This window comes from Tachysurus vachellii, chromosome 14 (genome assembly GCF_030014155.1).
Source record: "Tachysurus vachellii isolate PV-2020 chromosome 14, HZAU_Pvac_v1, whole genome shotgun sequence".
Classification (NCBI taxonomy): Eukaryota; Metazoa; Chordata; class Actinopteri; order Siluriformes; family Bagridae; genus Tachysurus; species Tachysurus vachellii.
Window position 1 is genome coordinate 6224923 of NC_083473.1, and position 23549 is coordinate 6248471.

General features: G+C 44.5%; 2 protein-coding genes across 3 annotated transcripts in view; both read right to left on the minus strand.

Annotated features, from left to right (window-relative positions):
• Positions 1–12515, minus strand: LOC132856828 (nucleolar protein dao-5-like). 2 transcript variants are annotated; one of them, XM_060886639.1, is made up of 12 exons: positions 12396–12496; positions 11970–12007; positions 11803–11880; positions 11657–11722; positions 10130–10219; positions 9742–9828; positions 8647–8775; positions 6427–6513; positions 6141–6302; positions 5184–5282; positions 2455–2559; positions 1–754 (listed from the first exon to the last, which is right to left on the minus strand). In XM_060886639.1, the coding sequence occupies exons 1-12, from the start codon at positions 12440–12442 to the stop codon at positions 717–719; spliced, it is 1026 nt and encodes a 341-aa protein (XP_060742622.1). In that variant the 5' UTR covers positions 12443–12496; the 3' UTR covers positions 1–716. The 2 variants fall into 2 exon arrangements, with proteins under 2 accessions (XP_060742622.1, XP_060742623.1); XM_060886640.1 differs by having other exon boundaries at positions 11970–12515.
• A 96-nt stretch (positions 12516–12611) lies between these two features.
• Positions 12612–23549, minus strand: part of LOC132856827 (lysine-specific histone demethylase 2) — an 18290-nt gene continuing 7352 nt past the window's right edge. The window contains exons 10-21 of the mRNA XM_060886638.1: positions 22188–22358; positions 22026–22100; positions 21750–21884; positions 21332–21503; positions 21029–21156; positions 17891–18022; positions 17240–17314; positions 17029–17145; positions 16767–16892; positions 15671–15793; positions 15352–15504; positions 12612–13336 (exon numbers count right to left, since the gene is read on the minus strand). Of these exons, the coding sequence (XP_060742621.1) occupies positions 13253–13336; positions 15352–15504; positions 15671–15793; positions 16767–16892; positions 17029–17145; positions 17240–17314; positions 17891–18022; positions 21029–21156; positions 21332–21503; positions 21750–21884; positions 22026–22100; positions 22188–22358 (1491 nt within the window). The 3' untranslated portion in view covers positions 12612–13252. The remainder of the gene's footprint in view (positions 13337–15351; positions 15505–15670; positions 15794–16766; positions 16893–17028; positions 17146–17239; positions 17315–17890; positions 18023–21028; positions 21157–21331; positions 21504–21749; positions 21885–22025; positions 22101–22187; positions 22359–23549) is intronic.

A 23549-nucleotide genomic window follows, 5' to 3' on the forward strand; every position in this document is an offset into this window, starting at 1 on the left:
TACAGAGTTCCTACACTTTTTATTATAAAGTCACATATTGAATCATTTTTTAAAGCCTTGTAGATTGTACTGACAGCAGGAATCTAAGCATTTGTTAGGAATTCCAACCATCTGATCTGGTAAAATCACATTTATCACAACAAACTAAAAAAAAAAAAAAAAAAAAAAAAACCCATATACATCTGTAACACGGTTCTCCACATTCCTCTCTCACACTTCTTCATACTTGTGTACACACCAATACTATTTATCAAAAAACCTGTTATTTCATGTTCTGTTCCTTTCTCGGAATCTGTCAATTACATTTAGTGACTTTTTTTTTCTGTATCGTAATACAAAGCAAAGCATCAACGTACACAATGTAAAAGGCTGAAGCCTGGTTAAGACTGTACAAAATGTAAAATGCTAAAACAAGGTCAATGAAAGCATTTTAGGGTTTTTGATACTTTGTGGTGTGAAAGTGATTTACATTTTTAGGAGCTGGAAAAAAAAACAAACCCTGCGATATTGTTACTGCGTATATAAATAAATAAAGGGAATGAAGCACTGAAGTACTGATTACAGAACGGTGAAAGAAACGAGTCCTCTTCTCGTTTGCTCTGTTAAATCTGGAAAGAGAAAACACGTTCATGGGTCATGGTGAGAAAGTGTGTACGAGGTTGGTGAAGCGAGACGCTCACTGGTGTGTTGTGTTGCGTGTGGATGCTGCTGGGATCTCAGTCTGGACCCTTGTCCTCCTCGCTCAGCTCTTTATCTGCATGAAAGGAAACAGACAGCTTTATAGAATTCGGGACGGAGATTTAGATCTAAAACAGAGATGTTAGTGTAAAAGTCCCCGAGCAGATAAAGACTCCTGGGTTGAGAACAGGACAGTGTTAAAGTATAAGAGTAGGTTTAATTCTAACTAAAATAAACTACAATTACATGATTATTATGCATAATTATGTGGTCCAGAGAACGTTTCAGTCACTCAGAGAAAACTGCAGTGTTTATACGTCAGATTTACAAAATACTGGGACAGATACGTGACATTCTGTATCGAAAAAACTTCACATCCATCATGACAGGTTTTTTTTTTCCTTTAATGACATAACTGTGAAGGCGGCGTGTAGTGTCAACACTAGACAGAAGGGGGGAGGAGACAGAGAGGGGGAGGAGTCAAGCGTCAGGTCAGAACAGCGGAGGCGGAGACAGAGAGGGGGAGGAGTCTAGTGTCGGGTCAGAACAGAGGAGGCGGAGACAGAGAAGGGGAGGAGTCTAGTGTCGGGTCAGAACAGAGGAGGCAGAGACAGAGAAGGGGAGGAGTCTAGTGTCAGGTCAGAACAGAGGAGGCAGAGACAGAGAAGGGGAGGAGTCTAGTGTCAGGTCAGAACAGAGGAGGCAGAGACAGAGAAGGGGAGGAGTCTAGTGTCAGGTCAGAACAGAGGAGGCAGAGACAGAGAAGGGGAGGAGTCTAGTGTCAGGTCAGAACAGAGGAGGCGGAGACAGAGAAGGGGAGGAGTCTAGTGTCAGGTCAGAACAGAGGAGGCAGAGACAGAGAAGGGGAGGAGTCTAGTGTCAGGTCAGAACAGAGGAGGCGGAGACAGAGAAGGGGAGGAGTCTAGTGTCAGGTCAGAACAGAGGAGGCGGAGACAGAGAAGGGGAGGAGTCTAGTGTCAGGTCAGAACAGAGGAGGCGGAGACAGAGAAGGGGAGGAGTCATCATAATCCTCACCTGTATGGGGTCACAAGGAGTTTACCTACGTGTGGCTTTTAACCACACTTAAGACTCTGCTTTCTTTTGGTTTGAACTGAAATGATTGAGAATGTGAGCTGAGAACATTCACTCACTCACTCATTCATTTTCTACCGCTTATCCGAACTATCTCGGGTCACGGGGAGCCTGTGCCTATCTCAGGCGTCATCGGGCATCAAGGCAGGATACACCCTGGACGGAGTGCCAACCCATCACAGGGCACATACACACTCTCATACAATCACACTGTACGGACAATTTTCCAGAGATGCCAATCAACCTACCATGCATGTCTTTGGACCGGGGGAGGAAACCGGAGTACCCGGAGGAAACCCCCGAGGCACAGGGAGAACATGCAAACTCCACACACACAAGGCGGAGGCGGGAATCGAACCCCCAACCCTGGAGGTGTGAGGCAAACGTGCTAACCACTAAGCCACCGTGCCCCCCCTGAGCTTAGAACAGCATGTGTTAAATAAAAGCAAAATGAAGCGTCTCCTTGCGATAGCCGTCTCATTCTCCTAAACAATAATGTCTAATGTCTATTCTATGTTCTGAATCACAACTCGTTCTCGTTCTAAATTCAAAGTCTGTAGAAAATGTTTCCCAGAAAAGTTTAACGAATTCAAACTTCTTGTTCAGCTCCTTCATTCTGTTCAAGAGGTTTAAAGAGTGTGTCGCTGCTGTGAGACAATTTGTTGGACTGGAATGGAGACACACCTTGTTTGACCGTGTCCTCTTCTCCGTTGGCTCTCTTTCTAAACTTATCCTTCACCTTCGCCATTTTCACTTTCCTCACCAAAGGCTCGTCGTCCGAACTGGCATCTGTTTAGAGAAGGTTTGTACGGTGGCCGGGAGGTGCAAAACAAATGAACAAATCCGAAAACACATTAACAAATCCGAAAACACAACAACAAGTCAGACAACCTGGAAACGGTAGTGTATCGTTTGTGAATTGAAACTTTGGACAAGACACCTGTCACTCAAGATATACAGGTATGGAATCTTATGTGTAATGTCTAAAGTTCTCCGTTTAAATATAAGAAAATAACAGAATTAATCCACAGTAATCCATTCCATCCATCCATCCCAACGTTTCCCTGCGGCAGACTGTTGAACTTCATGTATACCTTGAGTGACAGGTGTCTTGTCCAATCACAAACTATACCAACCGCTTCTGGGTTGTCTGAAATGTCGTTGTGTTTTCTGATTTGTTAATGTGTTTTCTGATTTGTTAATGTGTTTTCTGATTTGTTAATGTGTTTTCTGATTTGTTAATGTGTTTCGTTCACCGATTCAGACAACCCGGAAGCGGTAGGTATAGTTTGTGAATGGAAACTTACTGATCATTGGACAAGACACCTGTCATTAAAGATATAAAGGTGAATGAAAGGTGTCTCGTCTGATGATGGTAAGTTTCCATTCACAAACTATACCAACCGCTTCCGGGTTGTCTGACTTGTTAATGTGTTTTCAGATTTGTTAATGTGTTTTGCACTTCCCGGCCACCGTAGGTTTGTGCAAGAAGGAACTAAATAAATAGCAGGTTTTGCTTTATATCTTATAAATCTATATAAAAAAAACATGAGAACGGACTAAAGAACTAAGAATGTAGTCTGTCTCCGAATAAACAAAGATATATTGTGTGTAGGGTTGCAAAATTCCGGGAATATTCAAGGCTGGAAACTTTCCATGAGAATTAATGGGAATATACGGGAATTAAGGGGAATATATGGAAATAAACTGGTTGCCTATAACAAGGAACTTAAATGGAGTTAAAAAAATCTTGCAGCATAATTTTGTTTAAAACAACAAGATTTAATGCAATTTAAGTTGAATTTGTACCCTGCATTCCTCGGTCTCTTGCACACAACACACTGCTTACTGGAGGGCCATTGAGGCCAAACCCCCTGCATGTACTTGCATTCTTCCATAACATGCACAGTAACACTTTATTTTAGGGTCATTTAACTAGTTGCTTATTGCATGAATATTAATAGAATATTGGCTATTTCTCTCACTCTCTCACTCATCTTCTACCGCTTATCCGAACTACCTCGGGTCACGGGGAGCCTGTGCCTATCTCAGGCGTCATCGGGCATCAAGGCAGGATACACCCTGGACGGAGTGCCAACCCATCGCAGGGCACACACACACTCTCATTCACTCACGCAATCACACACTATGGACAATTTTCCAGAGATGCCAATCAACCTACCATGCATGTCTTTGGACCGGGGGAGGAAACCGGAGTACCCGGAGGAAACCCCCGAGGCACGGGGAGAAAATGCAAACTCCACACACACAAGGCGGAGGTGGGAATTGAACCCCAACCCTGGAGGTGTGAGGCGAACGTGCTAACCACTAAGCCACCGTGCCCCTATATTGGCTATTTATTAAGCACATATTAATGCCTTATTCTGCATTACCTTATTCTACATTATTAATTGCACCCAATACCTAAATACCTTAATAACCACCTTACTAACTCTTAAGCAGTAAATTAGGAGTGTTACCACATGCACAGATAATTTGATGAGCCTCCCTCACACACTCACTCCCCCCGAAATAAAAAAGAAATCCTCCGTATACAAGTATGTAACCTAGTGAGCCAGCATTAATGTACCCAATGATAGAGATTTAAGCACTTATGTACGTCGCTCTGCATAAGGGCGTCTGCCAAATGCTGTAAATGTAATGTAATGTAATGTAATATATCATTCGGGGGGGTGGGGGGGGGGGATTCCCCTCCATTTTCCACTCCTTGACTACCACAGAAGCCACACTTGCTGCATTTGAGCCCAAGGACTACATCAAGTCAATTAAGTTTTGATTATGAAACTTGGATAAATATATTTGATCAATGGTATTATAGTTTAACTAGCAAATTAACAACTAGCATTGTTACTCGATGAAAGAATCAATTAAAGTTCTACTTGCAATTAAATCAGTCAAGACGTCATTTTTAAAATTTGTGTTACCTTTCATGAACGTCTGCTTATGACCAAACAAAAGGTTTATTTTTGGTTGAATATGATATAGTTTATATAAATTTCCCTACATTTCCAAATAATTCCCATAAATTCCTGTAAAGTTTCCAATTTGGAATATTTCCAAAATTAATCCCAGATTAAGTTCCCGCGGTAAATTTCCGGAACTTTCCGCTCCTTTGCAACCCTAATTGTGTGTCCGTTAATGAATTCATGTTCCATGTTTAAGGACAAATAATATAACTATAAAGGGATAAAAAGTACTCTGTAGCAGTCTGTAATGAACAGAAGAGTTGTCAGGCTTGATGTGTTACAGAGAAGAGGAATAAAACACCTCGGTGTGTGCAGCTGTTGGTGCTCCGTCACTGATTAGTGTGGTGTTTTGTTTCTTATGTATTATTAATGTGGTCTGATGCATCTGTCACGATTTAGAGATGTGGTCTTGAGGGAACTGGTTACCTGCTGCTGGTTTTCTGCCTCTCGCAGTCTTACTCTGGTCTTTCAGCTTCTTCAACTTGTGACTCAGAGGTTCCTCATCTGAGCTCTCTGCTGTGCTCTCTACACCATGAGTAGGGGAGAGAGAGGGAGAGAGAGGTGAGAAAGGAGAAGAGAGAGGGGGAGAAGAGAGAGAAAGTGAGAGATGGGGAGAGAGAGAGAGAGAAGAGAGAGAGAGAGAGAGAGAGAGAGAGAGAAGAGAAGAAGTGAGAAAGGAGAAGAGAGAGGGGGAGAAGAGAGAGAAAGTGAGAGATGGGGAGAGAGAGAGAGAGAGAGAGAGAGAGAGAGAAGAGAAAGAAGTGAGAAAGGAGAAGAGAGAGGGGGAGAAGAGAGAGAAAGTGAGAGATGGAGAGAGAGAAAAGAGAGAGAGAGAGAGAGAGAGAGAGAGAGAAGAAGTGAGAAAGGAGAAGAGAGGGGGGAGAAGAGAGGAGAGAGAAGGTGAGAGAGAGAGAGAGAGAGAGAGAGAGAGAGAGAGAGAGAGAGAGAAGTGAGAAAGGAGAAGAGAGAGGGGAGAAGATAGAGAGAGGACAGAAAGAGAGAGGACACAGTGAGAAGCGAAAGAGAGGAGAAGAGAAGAAGTGAGAAAGGAAAAAATAGAGAGGGAGGAGAGAGAGGAGCGAGAGAGGAGAGAAGAGAGGAAGTGAGAACAGAAAAGAGAGGGGGAGAAGAGAGAGAGTAGACATGAGAGAGAGGAGACGTAAAGAAGTGTAGAAAAGAGAGGGGGAGAAGAGAGAGAGAGGAGAAGAGAAGAAGTGAGAATGGAGAAAAGAGGGGGTTGAGAGAGGAGCAAAGAGAGGAGCAAAGAGAGGAGGCAGAAATGAGAGAGACAGAGAAGTGAGTGATTACTGAGTGGAAGTCCACTCTATCTATCCTCAGGAGTGATCATTTCTCCCAGTCTGTTGTCACATGCACTTGCGGTACCTTCCTGCTCTTGGCTGCGTGTTCGTCCCCGAGCCACCGCGTCCATCACGTCTTGTTCAGACATCCTTTCTAACAGGACCACCGCCTGCTTCATCGCCGGCTCGCTCTTCTTCCTCACCAACTCGCTCAAGGTCTCGTCATCCGAGCTGTCGCTACACGCGGCTGTGTGAAAACATTCGCGTAGATCTGTTTACGTTCATTTTATAAAGTACCTCAGAACAGCAGCATCTGTTCATCTGTTTTTAAACAAGGCAGGTTTTATTCATGGAATCTAAGACAATTTTACCTTCCTTCTTCGCACGTCCTCTCCTTTTAGGCGTCGCGTTGACAGCAGCCGATCGTGCCGCTGCTTTCTTCTTTGAGTCGTCTTTACCTAGGAGAAAGATAAACCAGCACTTGACTGTGCAGTGTGCACTGTGTCTATTGATGGAGACAAAACAAGATAATATTAACAGCTGAGTTCAGAATTTGTACTTTATATAATGACCGTATATGGTACGTTTACCTGATAATTACATTTATGGCATTTAGCAAATGCCTTTACAGGGCTCTAAAGTGTCACGCATTGAGAGTGACAGTCACTCATTTGGGTCTTTTGTCACGCTCTCCCGCCACACATTGTATTTGTCATGCAGAAAAACTTACTATTCATCATATAATTAATATGCCGCAGCGCCCAAAATGTATCAGTCTGCACATGGAACCAGGCAGGAATCAAGCGCGTCCCCCCTGGAGCGCTTAGTCGAGCCTGACGCTTATCAGCCAATCAAAAAAAGAGGCTACACAATAGCCAATCAGAAAATAGCACTATTGTATTTGGGTAATATTTAACACAACAACCAATAAAAAAAAATAAAAAAAACATATTCATTAGAGAGGGTATTTTCGATGGTCGGTTTGAACAAAACCTCAACACAAAACAGCTTGTCTCTGGACGGGACATTGTCCTCAATCATGACCCTAAAAATGTCTGGGCTTGAGCCGAACTGTTTTAAATGGAAGCAACATTACAAATGATAAAGGAGTCCAAAAAGGCAATAAACACTTACAATAAACACCAGTCATAATCTCTCTCTCTCTCTCTCTTTCTTTCACACACACATTTTTTGTTTCATTTTTCGCTGGGGGGTTGAAAATGTCACTCTTGCCTTTTTCAAAGCTTGAGAGCCCTGGATTTATAACAAGTCTTTTTGTTTGTTTGTTTGTTTGTTTGTTTTTCATCGAGCTTGAGCAGTTGATGGTTAAGAACCTTGCTCAAGGGTCCAGCAGTGGTGGTGTTGGGATCTGAACAGTAGACCAACATTAAGTCCAATGGTAGCTGTTGCTAATAAACTGACAACACTGTGTGTTCTTTACAGCCAAAACCATCTACGAAAATTAAACAAAAACGTCAACATTTTTTGCTTCAGAAAAACCTTCGTTCTATCCTTTGGAGAACCCTGACAATTCTGCACTCATCCTTGGCCAGGAACTTAAGACTAATAATTCTGGTCTTGTTATCTGGGCAGATGAATTGCACTACTTTGTCTCCAGAGTCAATCACAGCAGCATTAGCCAATCATGTGAATCTGTGAGCTCATGTCCTCCAATGGTGATGCTCTGTGTCCTGATGGGAGGAAGTCCAGAACGAACAATGATTTTCTTTAGTGATTATTAACAAGGTTTTGTAAATGTGACATAAATGCCGGGCCATTTTAAAATCCAAATCTTTGAAATATGTGTGTGTGTAATAAATGAGAAAAACAACATGGGTGAGATCCAGACACCAAATGTTGACATGGCACGATGTTTAAAAGCCAATGTTGACATTTGAAATCACCAAAACAAACCCGCCCCTAACGCAAATGGGTGTCACCCCTGTTTTGATAGCTCCTCCCCACACATACATATGTAACCCAGGTAACTATTATGGTGGAACCTGCTGGGGCAGCTGGCCAAGGGGATATTTTTATCAGTAAATGAACTCAATGAGTAATACTATGGTAATACAAATGTGTTTTTGTAGTACTGTGTGTTGTACCATGAAAGGTTTAGCTCTGTTTCACGCGGAAGACGACGTTCAACACCTAGAACCCGAGGCAGAGGTAACGGCAGAGGCTAATGTCGGACATGCGCACTGAACACTCTCTCTGCCGCATATTGACAAGACACGCCCCTTCCTGCTTATTGGCTACACGGTCGTTTTGTTAGTCGGCCCGACTCAGTTTTTTCGAACATCGTGTCCCCACCTTTAAATGTGCACGTTTTGCAGAAAAATGACTCACCCATGTTGATCTCTCAGCAAAATAATGAGTTGTGTACCAGACACAGACGCAAAGAAGCAAAGACACTCATTAATTTTTAGCTTATATGCTTGCGGTTTAATTATAATAGTGAGATCGTTCTAGAATAGTGTGGGGAAAATATTTGAGAAATAATCCTAAATGAACTAAACTACACTAGACTACACGAGTAAACCTGCCTGCAAAAAACCCTGCTGTGACAGTGCAGATCTCACGATCGCTACCTTTTCGTCCTCGTCTCTGAGTGACCTTCACCGGTGACGGAGATGGTGACGGTGTGGGTGATGACTCTCTGAGCTTTGAGGCCTTTGTCACAGCTTTACGCTTTTTTGGGCTCCTGGTCTTCTTGGCATCTATAAATACAGGAGTTTTCTATTTGTCAGAAAATTGGGTGGATGAGTGAGTGAGTGGGTGGGAGGATGGGTGAGTGAGTGGGAGGATGAGTGAGTGGGTGGGAGGATGAGTGAGTGAGTGGGTGGGTGGGAGGATGGGTGAGTGAGTGGGAGGATGAGTGAGTGAGTGGGTGGGTGGGAGGATGGGTGAGTGAGTGGGAGGATGGGTGAGTGGGTGGGAGGATGAGTGAGTGGGTGGGAGTTTGAGTGAGTGGGTGGAAGTTTGAGTGAGTGGGTGTGAGGATGAGGATGGGTGGGTGAGTGAGTGAGTGGGCAAGTGAGTGGGTGGGCAAGTGAGTGGGTGGGTGAGAGGATGTGTGAGAGGATGTGTGAGAGGGTGGGTGAGTGAGTGAGTGGGTGGATGAATGAGTGAGTGAGTGAGTGGGTGGACAAGTGAGCGGGTGAGTGAGAGGATGTGTGAGATGGTGGGTGAGGGAGTGGGCGGGCAAGTGAATGAGAGGGTAAGTGAGAGGGTGGGTGGGTGAGGGGATGGTGAGTGGGTGAGTGAGAGGGTGGAAAAGTGGGTGGGTGAATAAGTGGGTGGGTGGGTGAGTGAGTGGGTGAGTGAGTGGGTGTGTGAGTGGGTAGGTGAATGAGTGAGTGGGTGGGCGAGTGGGTGGGCGAGTGAGTGGGTGGGTGGGTGATTGAGTGGGTGGACAGGTGGGTGAGTGAGTGGGTGTGTGAGTGGGCAGGTGAATGAGTGAGTGGGTGGGTGAGTGAGTGGGTGTGTGAGTGGGTGGGTGAATGAGTGAGTGGGTGAATGAGTGAGTGGGTGTGTGAGTGGGTGGGTGTGTGAGTGGGTGGGCGAGTGAGTGGGTGGGTGGGTGGTTGTGTGAGTAGATAGGTAAGTGAGTGAGTGAGTGAGTGAATTGGTGATTGAAGGAACAGAGCAGCACATTTTACTAAAAGCAATGCATGAACCCACACCTTCAGGCTCTTCTGTATCTGCCTTCTGCTTCTTCTTTTTGATGATAATCGTCAGCGGCTGACCTTCTTCAGAATCTGACAGTTCCCCTGCAGATTATATTAAAAAACAAAATCAGACAAAATGCAGTACAATGAAACCAACAAGACCTTTAATTTCCCTTCATTAGCAAACATACCAGAAATGTTTAAACAGTGTCTGTAAAGATATAATAATAAGAAAATGATACTGTATAAAACAGATTCCTTATTCCTCTTCTAGTTTCTAATCTCAGGCTTTTCTTTCTTTTTTCCTCTCTTAAGCCATGTCTGAAGCAGTGACACCAGAGCAGAAATGGTACAGTCCATTAAAGGGGTGTCCAAATGTCTCATGTATGTATACGACACTCACCAGTCTCTGGCTGTTTATTTAATTGTTTCGACCCCTTTGACTCAATCAGTTTGCTCAGAGGCTCATCATCAGTGCTGTGTCCAGGACAGTCTGGGCGAGAGAAAAATTATTACAGGCTGTGTGATTAGACATTATTCTCACAACCACAATTGCAAAATCAAAGCCAACTTAAAGCCACCAATCTATCCCACTTAAACACACCCATCTATCCAACGGAGACACACCCATCTATCCAACGGAGACACACCCATCTATCCAACGGAGACACACCCATCTATCCAACGGAGACACACCCATCTATCCAACGGAGACACACCCATCTATCCAACGGAGACACACCCATCTATCCAACGGAGACACACCCATCTATCCAACGGAGACACACCCATCTATCCAACGGAGACACACCCATCTATCCAACGGAGACACACCCATCTATCCAACGGAGACACACCCATCTATCCAACGGAGACACACCCATCTATCCAACGGAGACACACCCATCTATCCAACGAATACACACCCATCTATCCAACGGAGACACACCCATCTATTCATCTGCCCCACTCATACATACCCGTCTATCTATCTGTTACACAGACATGCCCATATCTCCCATCAAGATACACCCATCTATCCATCTGTCCCATTCTAACAAGCCCATCTTTCCCATCTGTCCCACTCAGACACACCCATCTATTCACTGTCTCACTCATACATGCCCATCTATACATCTGTACCATTCAGACACGCCCATCTTTCCCATTCAGACAAGCCCATCTTTCCCATCCAGACATGCCCATCTTTCCCATTCAGACACGCCCATCTATCCATCTGTCCCACTGAGACATGCCCATCTCTCCCATCGAGATACACCCATCTATCCATCTGTCCCATTCTAACACGCCCATCTTTCCCATCTGTCCCACTCAGACACACCCATCTATACATCAGTCTCACTCATACATGCCCATCTTTCATTTGTCTCACTCAGACACACCCATCTAACCATCTGTCCCACTGAGACACACCCATCTATCTATCTGTTACATACAGACACACCCATCTATCCACCTCTCACTCATACATGCCCATCTTTCGTTTGTCTCACTCAGACACACCCATCTTTCCCATTCAGACACGCCCATCTTTCCATCTGACCCACGGAGACTTATGCTTTAAGCTTAAATAATATAAACAAGTTTGACAGCAATTAAAGAAGTTATTTATATACGTTATTCACAATAATTCAGGGACAATTGTCCACAATAGACGGACAATTTAGAGCAGCCAATCCACCTACTGGCAGTGTTTTTGGGAGATGGGAGGAACCTGGAGGAAAAAGAAAACCTCATCAAGCTCAGGATTGGACCTTGTATGTTGTGTAGCTCCCTGATATACTGCATTTGTCTCCTTCATTTTAGCTTAAATGAAGATGAACGCACGAACATGAACGTGTATGAACACATTTCAAGGCAAATATAATTTGTCGGGCACATTTATAGAATCAGACTGCTGTTATTTTACCATCCGCAGCAGAGGTTGGTTCATTGAGAGGTTTCTCTGGTGAAGCATCTTTCATGATATCTGAGGCTGAATAGACAGGTTTGGTTAGTGAAACCATTACACATGAAAAGCACAATATGGCATGTGTTGGGCTGATCCAGTCTTACACGTCTCTTCTGAACACTTCTTCCCAGGTTTCGACATTTTACTCAGAGGTTCATCGTCAGAACTGTCTCCAACTGACTCTGTACACACAAACACAACACAACAATCATGGTTTCAACACAATGTGATATGTGCAATCTGCTCTCAAAATAAATCTCTGCTCATTTACCATCTCTGGACTGGATGCTGGTCATGTTTGCTACTGTTCTGGGAGGTAAAAAAAAAAACTTCAGTTGATAGGAAGGTGGTCCTTCAGAGTTAAGCCAATTTCTATAATTAGCAGGTATACACTATCTTCATCATCATCATCGTCATCTTCATCATCATCATCATCATCATCAGCCACTGCGCAAGTCACTTAACATGTTTTGCACATTTCTAAGCAGGTTAATTGTCCAAATACAAAATGTTACAGGATGCACATGGATCTAAACGCTAACATCGACCACAAACACGTTTCCTAAAACGTGCCAAGATGACAATTAGGCCTCGATGCTACGTAGCTAAGCTAGCTGTTTAGCGTCGTACGAGAAGTAAGGGCACCTAAATCTAACGCTGGTTTTAAAAAAAATATCTCTTAAAATAAACCACCAACATCAGGAAACTAGTTGATCTACTTGTGCTCGCATGAATCGCGAGCATTTCCACAAACAGGGCGGAAACGTTATCGCATAATCCACACAAACGGCGCCGCCATTCATTCAAAGAATGCCTTCGTGCGCGTTGCAAACGCGCAACATTTACGCAGATTTTATCCCCCGTTAAATGCGCATAAGCAAACAAATCAAATCAAGACCAATAAATCCAAGGGTTCGTTTTTTGTTCAGATAATTTATGTGGAAACAAACAAACAAACAAACAAACAAACAAAAACAAGTCAAAACAGATCAAATACCAGTATAATTTACAGTATGTATATATTACAATTTTGTTCATACAGAAATAACAACAGTTCGAATCAACACAAAGTTCCCATTCGTTACAACCAACAAAAACGTGTAACCTAATAAATGAATTAACACACAAACAATGTCTAAATGCTTGAATGGGTTAGGTTACGTTATATAAGTGTGGGCAAAATGTTTTGGGTGTTTTTTACTTCAGGAAGAATATGTGTTTAGTTTGTAAAATAGTGTGTAAAATGTAATTTGTGTGGGAAAAATTCAGTCAGTAATCATTCGCAAACAAACAAAAAAACTTTGAAATCTTGAAAAAAAAAAAAAGAGTGAAGTGCTGACAAAATTCTCACAAAATAACCAAAAACATAACCGAACAGGTCATTTTTCCCAGGACTCAGGAGATAAAGACACTGTGGTGCATTATATTATGTGCAGTGTTGCTACAGTAATAAATATCTCCACAGCCGTAACAGGTACTGATTGGAGTTGGAAACACCTGCTGTAGAGGAGTTGTGGAAGCTCGGATTAAACATCCCACGGTCCTTCGCTTGCGTCAAAGTGCTGTGATCTTACTCGCTTCTCGGACACCGCTCAGATACGCACCAGTTACCGTCTGAGGAAAGTGTCGGTTTGTGGCCTGAAGGAGGAACGGCACCAAACAAAAAGAAGAGAAAAAAGTTAACACTGAGGACACAGCTGGAATAAAACACACAGGGTTGTGCTGATGAAGGAATATAAATCAGTGAATGGATTAGGAGTTTTCTGTTGCCACATTGATAACAACAGCATATCGTTTATACCACAGCAAATTTTTTCACACCAACATTTTTTTTAAAAAGAATTAAGAAAAGATTTGTCATCATTTTTGTTCTTTTACTGTTACGTTTAATACCATGAACCATCCTGTTCCTCTCACTTGCATTATAAAAGATATAAACCCCTGTCGTTCTTCACTTCTCTTCTTTTCTATAGTCCTGAAGTTAATCAGAAACAAAAAAAGAAGCTGAAACTAGAGACTTAAACCAGGAAACACCCAGGATCTAGTACTGGACCTTTCTCTCCATCGTCACTGTTTTTCTGCACACCTTTTTTGCACTGGCACTTTAACTCTGGACTTGCACTTTAACTCTGGACTTGCACTTTAACTCTGGACTTGCACTTTAACTCTGGACTTGCACTTTAACTCTGGACTTGCACTTTAACTCTGGACTTGCACTTTAACTCTGGACTTGCACTTTAACTCTGGACTTGCACTTTAACTCTGGACTTGCACTTTAACTCTGGACTTGCACTTTAACTCTGGACTTGCACTTTAACTCTGGACTTGCACTTTAACTCTGGACTTGCACTTTAACTCTGGACTTGCACTTTAACTCTGGACTTGCACTTTAACTCTGGACTGACACTTTAACTCTGGACTGACACTTTAACTCTGGACTGACACTTTAACTCTGGACTGACACTTTAACTCTGGACTGGCACTTTAACTCTGGACTGGCACTTTAACTCTGGACTGACACTTTAACTCTGGACTGACACTTTAACTCTGGACTGACACTTTAACTCTGGACTGACACTTTAACTCTGGACTGACACTTTAACTCTGGACTGACACTTTAACTCTGGACTGACACTTTAACTCTGGACTGACACTTTAACTCTGGACTTGCACTTTAACTCTGGACTGACACTTTAACTCTGGACTGACACTTTAACTCTGGACTGACACTTTAACTCTGGACTGACACTTTAACTCTGGACTGACACTTTAACTCTGGACTGACACTTTAACTCTGGACTGACACTTTAACTCTGGACTGACACTTTAACTCTGGACTGACACTTTAACTCTGGACTGACACTTTAACTCTGGACTGACACAGCACAGTGTCACTTTATACACTATACTGCACATGGACACTTTAAGGACAATCTTTAAAAACCATACACATTTATGTACATGTATATTTATGTACATGTATACACATTATTTTTCAACTTATACTAATATTTTCATATTTTATATAGTTTATACTTTATTTTTCTATCTCCTTTTGGTTTATTTTTTATCCTAAATTGCATCCCCTTTTTTTTTTAATGCTTATATACCGGACAGATGCAAAAAGCATTTCACTGCATGTTGTACCCTGTATGTATGTGTATGTGACAAATAAAATTTGATTTAACTTCTTCCAATAACATTATATAAAAATAAACCTTACCATATCAATAATTATGTGGATTTAAACAAAAATAAAAATTAGGTTGGGCCACGTAATATGTTGCGCAAATTACGTTCACCATGTGAAAGCTCTGTTACTATAGAAACAACATAAATGAAAAAGTACATGTATATCAACTTGCAGCTGGAACTAAAGTACAAGCCGTTTCCCAGTCAGTGGCATTTTTTTCCAGTTGAATAAGTGGTACTTGTAAGTGCACTTCCTCTCTAACACGACTCGTGCTATTTATACTACACAATGCTGTAGAATAGTGCGCAAGTATGTGATTTAGGATGTAGCCACTCTGTTATATAGCCCTGCTTTCCAGGCTATGGGGTAATGGCAATGAAAACCAACTGTTCTGCCTCTGAGCTTGTCGTTTTTAAGAGCGAACACGATTTCCAATCAGCTTTCTTTTCCGATCTTTTACCTCGCCTGCAAAGTAGATCTTCCCCTGGACGTCTTCGGCGATGATGTCGTAGGCCTCTCCACTGCCGCCTGTCTTCACGAAGCTGTAAGACATCTGAGACCAAACGTCTTTACTCCAGTGGGTCACAAAGTACTTCACTGGGTCTGGAACCTCCTGCGGAGTCATGCGTTGCACATACTAAATCACTTAGGAATGATCTAATCTTTCAGTGACTCACTCTCTCTCTCTCGCTCTCTCACACACACACACACACACACACATATATTACAGTCCAGTAAATAAGTTACTTTTTCTTTATTTGCGTGCCTGATCAGCTCACCTGCTCCTTGAAGAGTTCCCTGAGGACATTCATGCAGAGCTCTACCACTTCACTGTCCTCCAGATCCCTCAGCATGGCTTGAGCCTCTCCTGTGATCACGGACATCAGCACACACTGCTCTCCCTGCAGATAAATCACACACGCCGAGCCACTGATTAACCCTCATCCAGAGCAGATCGAGGGATTGTTAACTCCCTCTTTAACACGGGTCTGATGTAGTGGAGGTACAGTAGAGTTTGAGGGATTGTGTGAGATGGATTATTGTACAGTTTAAAGTTATTTGTCCAAAACCGAGGTGGTGTTTTTTTTAAACAACCCGTTAGCAAGAAAGAAGAGGTTTCAGCAGATCTGCCAGGCTCTCTCTATGACACCTGAATTGGTGAAAAGGCAGGAAAAAGATTCTTCTTCTAAACTCCTATCAGTGAAGACGTATATGTAATGGCTTTCTATGATAGCTGTACTCATGTCCTATGAAAGCTGTACACACGTGAATGGAAGAGAGCTTTGGCTGAGTGTGTGTTGTGATCCCGCGTAAAATGGCTGAGTGTGTGCTGTGATCACGCGTCTCGACCCAAACCTGCAGAAAATCTGCTGTAATTTAAAAAAAGATTGACAACTCCTAAGAAAATCACAGAGTTTGCTTGATTTTGCGTTCATTTCTAAAAAATCCTGAAGTCAAACATACATTGTTGGGTTTGCAATGAACTTGTCACATTCTCCACTTCTAATTGACTTGAAGCAAAGGCAGAGAGTCGAGGAACATTCAAGAGGAAGGAGGCGGAGCCTCCAAGGCGACTGTTAATATCGGAGAGTTCAAAGCACCTGTGTAACTGTCAATCATTGATATGAATTTGCTTATCTGCCATTTTGATAGGGAAATAAAAAAAACTATTTATGAACGATAATAATCTCCGTAGTGTCATAAGTTCAAATGACAAGTGGCACAGGCCAAGGAACTGAAATGAGCCCCGTTCTCTGTTTAACCCAAAAAGTGCCTCATGTCCATGAAGTCATGACACAGTACTTGTGGTTGAAAGACATCTGATAAAAAGTAGTGAGATAAATAAGATCAGCAGGCGTGCCTGAGTGCTCTGACCTTTGGTCTCATGTCGTAAAACACGCTGAACATGCCCCTCTTCTCCGGACTCGGGGGGACGTGACCAAAATAATCGTCTCCCTGCACCTTACTGTCCCAGAACCTGTAGGGGAACTGCAGTGCAATCTGGAAAGCAAGAAACATCATTGCTTATAGCAGCTGGTCAGTGGAGCTGGATTTCAGCTAGTGTGTTTTGTGGTTGCTAAGATACCATGTTTGCCATCTAGTGTGTTACTGGATTACACTGAGCAATAACGGGTACCTTCTCGATGACTCCGGCCCCCAGGCTGTTTATGGCTTTGAGTTTCCTCTCAGGAAGAGGAGGGTTAAACTGAATGATGTTCTTCTGCAGAAGAGCTAAAGGAGCAGTCACTAACACCTACAACACAAGAGAGCACAACACACAGTAAGAAGCTTTTCTCCCATTCGGTCGGAAGAACATTTTAATGACGTGGTCTGTATCAGGTCTGTACCTTCTGAGCAGTAAACTGGGTTCCGCTGGTGGTGATGACCTTCACGATGTCACCTGAGTAATCCACACACTGCACCTACATGGGATCAGGCACTGTGTTATTGGCTGTGTATCAGTCTACCCAGCCATCCATTCATCCGTCTATCTACAAATCCATCCATAAGTTCCTCCATTCTTCTGCTTATAACCAGTGTCCTCAATCCAGTGTACTAACCATCATGTCCTCAATCCAGTGTACTAACCATCATGTCCTCAATCCAGTGTACTAACCATCATGTCCTCAATCCAGTGTACTAACCATCATGTCCTCAATCCAGTGTACTAACCATCATGTCCTCAATCCAGCCATCATTTTCACAATACATTTATCCATCCATCTAATTGAATGCTTCATGAATCCAACCCTTTAGTAAAACCCTTATTTACATCCAAACGTTTACTCCTCTGATGCCTTCTTAAAACCAATCCGTCAATCTAATCTGTTCTTTCATCTATTTATCCATCAATCAAAATGTTTATCGTTTTTCCATCCATCCATCCATCCATCGGACAGAAGACATAAGATAAAATGTATCTATCCCTTTCTGCATGAACTCCAGTGTTCACTTCTTTACACACTTAGAGACCAGGTGGTGTGTGGTGTATTTCTCACCGCAGTGTTGAGGTGGATGTTGAGTCCTTGAGCTAGTTTGTGCAGCAGAGTGGAATAACCTTCAGTGAGCAGTGTGTGGTCCCCTGAGAACTGAGCGAAGAACTCGTTATGGTCCCACGAGCGAGCAGAAACCTACAGAACACACACAAGAAATCCAAATAAATATAAAGAACTGCGTGGTGACAGGAATATCCATGAAAACACTGGACCACAAATGCTCACATAAAACACCCTTACCAACTCACACACACACCCGCACCAACTCACACACACACCTGCACCAACTCACACACACACCCGCACCAACTCACACACACACCTGCACCAACTCACACACACACCTGCACCAACTCACACACACACCTGCACCAACTCACACACACCCCCGCACCAACTCACACACACCCCCGCACCAACTCACACACACACCCGCACCAACTCACACACACACCCGCACCAACTCACACACACACCCGCACCAACTCACACACACACCCGCACCAACTCACACACACACCCGCACCAACTCACACACACACCCGCACCAACTCACACACACACCCGCACCAACTCACACACACCCCCGCACCAACTCACACACACCCCCGCACCAACTCACACACACACCCGCACCAACTCACACACACACCCGCACCAACTCACACACACACCCGCACCAACTCACACACACACCCGCACCAACTCACACACACCCCCGCACCAACTCACACACACCCCCGCACCAACTCACACACACCCCCGCACCAACTCACACACACCCCCGCACCAACTCACACACACACCCGCACCAACTCACACACACACCCGCACCAACTCACACACACACCCGCACCAACTCACACACACACCCGCACCAACTCACACACACACCCGCACCAACTCACACACACACCTGCACCAACTCACACACACACCCCGCACCAACTCACACACACCCCCGCACCAACTCACACACACCCCCCGCACCAACTCACACACACACCCGCACCAACTCACACACACACCCGCACCAACTCACACACACACCCGCACCAACTCACACACACACCCGCACCAACTCACACACACACCCGCACCAACTCACACACACACCCGCACCAACTCACACACACCCCCGCACCAACTCACACACACCCCCGCACCAACTCACACACACCCCCGCACCAACTCACACACACACCCGCACCAACTCACACACACACCCGCACCAACTCACACACACACCCGCACCAACTCACACACACACCCGCACCAACTCACACACACACCCGCACCAACTCACACACACACCCGCACCAACTCACACACACACCCGCACCAACTCACACACACACACCCGCACCAAATCACACACACACCCCCGCACCAAATCACACACACACCCCCGCACCAAATCACACACACACCCCCGCACCAAATCACACACACCCCCGCACCAAATCACACACACACCCCCGCACCAAATCACACACACACCCCCGCACCAACTCACACAAACACCCGCACCAACTCACACACAAACACCCGCACCAACTCACACACACACCCGCACCAACTCACACACAAACACCCGCACCAACTCACACACAAACACCCGCACCAACTCACACACAAACAGCCGCACCAAATCACACACAAACAGCCGCACCAAATCACACACAAACACCCGCACCAAATCACACACAAACACCCGCACCAAATCACACACAAACACCCCCGCACCAAATCACACACAAACACCCGCACCAAATCACACACACACACCCGCACCAAATCACACACACACCCCCGCACCAAATCACACACACACCCCCGCACCAAATCACACACACACCCCCGCACCAAATCACACACACACCCCCGCACCAAATCACACACACACCCCCGCACCAAATCACACACACACCCCCGCACCAAATCACACACACACCCCCGCACCAAATCACACACACACCCGCACCAACTCACACAAACACACCCGCACCAACTCACACACACACCCGCACCAACTCACACACACACCCGCACCAACTCACACACACACCCGCACCAACTCACACACACACATCTGCACCAAATCACACACCCGCACCAACTCACACACACACACCCGCACCAACTCACACACACACCCGCACCAACTCACACACACACCCGCACCAACTCACACACACACCCGCACCAACTCACACACACACACCCGCACCAACTCACACACGCACACACCCGCACCAACTCACACACGCACACACCCGCACCAACTCACACACGCACACACCCGCACCAACTCACACACGCACACACCCGCACCAACTCACACACGCACACACCCGCACCAACTCACACACGCACACACCCGCACCAACTCACACACGCACACACCCGCACCAACTCACACACGCACACACCCGCACCAACTCACACACACACACCCGCACCAACTCACACACGCACACACCCGCACCAACTCACACACGCACACACCCGCACCAACTCACACACGCACACACCCGCACCAACTCACACACGCACACACCCGCACCAACTCACACACGCACACACCCGCACCAACTCACACACGCACACACCCGCACCAACTCACACACACACACCCGCACCAACTCACACACACACACCCGCACCAACTCACACACACACACACCCGCACCAACTCACACACCCGCACCAACTCACACACCCGCACCAACTCACACACCCGCACCAACTCACACACCCGCACCAACTCACACACCCGCACCAACTCACACACCCGCACCAACTCACACACCCGCACCAACTCACACACCCGCACCAACTCACACACCCGCACCAACTCACACACCCGCACCAAATCACACACACACCCATACCAGAAATCTTTTTATCAACAATCAATGATGTTAATAAAGTTTGTAAAGAGATCTTTTGTTTAAAATGAATAGAAGATGAAGTGATAATGTTCAAGAATATTAAACATTTAACAGTAAATGGATAAAAAAATTAGGACCGTTTGTTTTTATAATAAATAAAAAGTTTAAAAAATGACTGGAATTGGAATAAAAGACACACACACACACACACACACACACAAAGCCACACAAAGCCACACACACACACCTGGTCCAGTGGGCTTGCACAGGCGTACTCCAGGTTGCTGAGATGGAACTGCAGTACTTTCTCTTCCAGCTCACTGAAGCGAATGTCCGACTCCTGCAGGAACGTCTTGTAGACCTCCTGAATCTTCTCTGAAATAAACACACAAATAAGTAAACAAATAAATAAATAAAACAAGAAAAGACCTGTTCGGGACACACTGACATGGAACTGAAAACCTTTTGTTTCTGAAATATTATGAAGCTTTAACTTGTTTGTGTTTTAATACAAGACTGAACAGATGGACGTGTTAAGAACTCTCAGTACCCCCGAGCGGGAAGTCCTGGTGCTGTGACTTGTCCTTCCTCCACTCGGAGACCACGTCCAGTATGGCGTTGAAGTGGAAGTCCATGCGCTTGTCTATGGAGACGTCGGTGGTTTGACCGCCCTCCTGGATCAGATCGCAGCGCTCGCCCAGCTTGTGCATCTTCACTCCCAGCTGAAAACAGAGCAAAGGCCCTTCATTTTCATGCTGCAACATGATTGGCTCTGGGATTCTGTGATGCACTTTATGTACTCAAATATGCCAATTATTTTTTAACCAATTGTAATTGTGCACCATTAGTAAGCTATCAAGTGTGTTGTTGGCGCAATTTGGCTTAATATGACGATTTTAATATTTTTAAGCTTGCATATTTGTGTTATATTAAAATCTAACATTTGTGGGTGTTTGTGCGACTCTCACCTGTTCGCACATTAGAGCTATGGGATTGTTGATGCATCCGTTAACGATCTGTGCACCTCGACCTACGGTGACGCCCAGCGACGTGTCGTCCCAAACTCGCCCTCCTATTCGCTCCCTCGCCTCCAACACCACCACCTTACGACCAATCACAGGGGGACAATCACGAGAGCAAGACCATTTCAGGACACCACACACACTCACATACGCTCATTCACAACTAGTGGTAATGTTCGAGTCACCGATTCACTGGTGTACGGAGAGCGAGCGCTAACTGACCTGCATGCCGAAATTGTGCAGCTGTCTGGCAGCAGCGAGACCTGAAGCTCCTGCTCCGATCACCAACACCTTCTTCTGTAAGCAGAAAGAACAAAGACAGATTATTCACAAAGATTCATGCCTTAATAGTATTATAACTTGCAACGTTGCACGAGGACTCACGTCTCTGTACGGCTCTGGGAGAAGAGGCTGTTTGGAGAGAAGAGCTCCGGTGTTGATTAAACCTTTGCGGGTCATAAAGTGCAGAACTCTGCCCAGCTCCTGTACACAGTGCACTCGCACCAAACCCCGGACGATGACGTGAGGCGCGCACTTCTGCGGCGTCAGAGCCTCCTGAAGAGCCAGAAGAAAAACACTATTAATATTAAACAATGAATTGAGTGTTTCTAGGAGTGAAACCCCTTCTCTTTTTCTACCCGTCGTGAGGCATCCAGAGATTGTACCAGCTCCAGCTCTGTTCTGCTTCATGAAGATTTTGGATTGTCAGTGAGAAGAGGCATCAACCCTGTGAGAATCCTGAGGCATCCAGAGATGAAGATTTCAGACATTCAAAGAGGAGATGTGAACTATTTGAGGACAACAACCTGCTCATCAATACACAAATATCAGACTGTATCTGACTGTAGAAAGGACATTATTCATAATAACACTCTCTGGCGTTTATAGCAGTTTATAATCACACCCTCCAGTGTCACCCAAATGAGGACGAGGTTCCTTTTTAAGCCTGGTTCCTCTCAAGGTTTCTTAGTCTTCCATCTAAGGGAGTTTTTCCTTGCCTCAGTCTTGCTCAAGAGGGATTAGGGAACTTCCGTCTATATCATTTGTACTTGTTCTATAAAGCTGCTTTGGGGTGACGGAAAAATTCATAATAATATTTCGAATAAATGTTTGCAATTACATGAGCTTCGTGTTAACACAACACAACACAACACAACACCAAATGAAGCTGTTTGAAAGGGAAGCCACTGTTCGATAGAGAACACCGTTGCTACAGTGAAGCATGGTGCTGGTAGCATCATGTTGAATTAGATTAGATCAGATTAGATTAGATTCAACTTCATTGTCATTGTGCAAGGTACATGTACAGAGCCAATGAAATGCAGTTAGCATCTAACCCGAAGTGCATAGATAGCTTATTTACAAGTGGCAGTGTAATAAATAAGGGTATGAGGTTATACAGAAGGTGTAGTAATAATATGTACAAAATGTTATCCTTATCCTCCTCTTGGTACTTTATATAGAGTTTGTACAGAAAAGTACAGTCTGTTTGACTGTATATTTATAATCACACCCTCCAGTGTCACCCATATGAGGACGGGTTCCCCTTTGTGTCTGGTTCCTCTCAAGGTTTCTTCCTTTGCCATCTAAGGGAGTTTTTTCTTGCCACTGCTGCCTGAGTCACCTCAGACTTGCTCATTGGGGATAAATACAAACACATTGTGAACTAAATCCATCTAATATTAATCATGAAATTTGTATTCTATTAATCTTTATATTATTCTTTATATTAACCTTTTGTTCTAT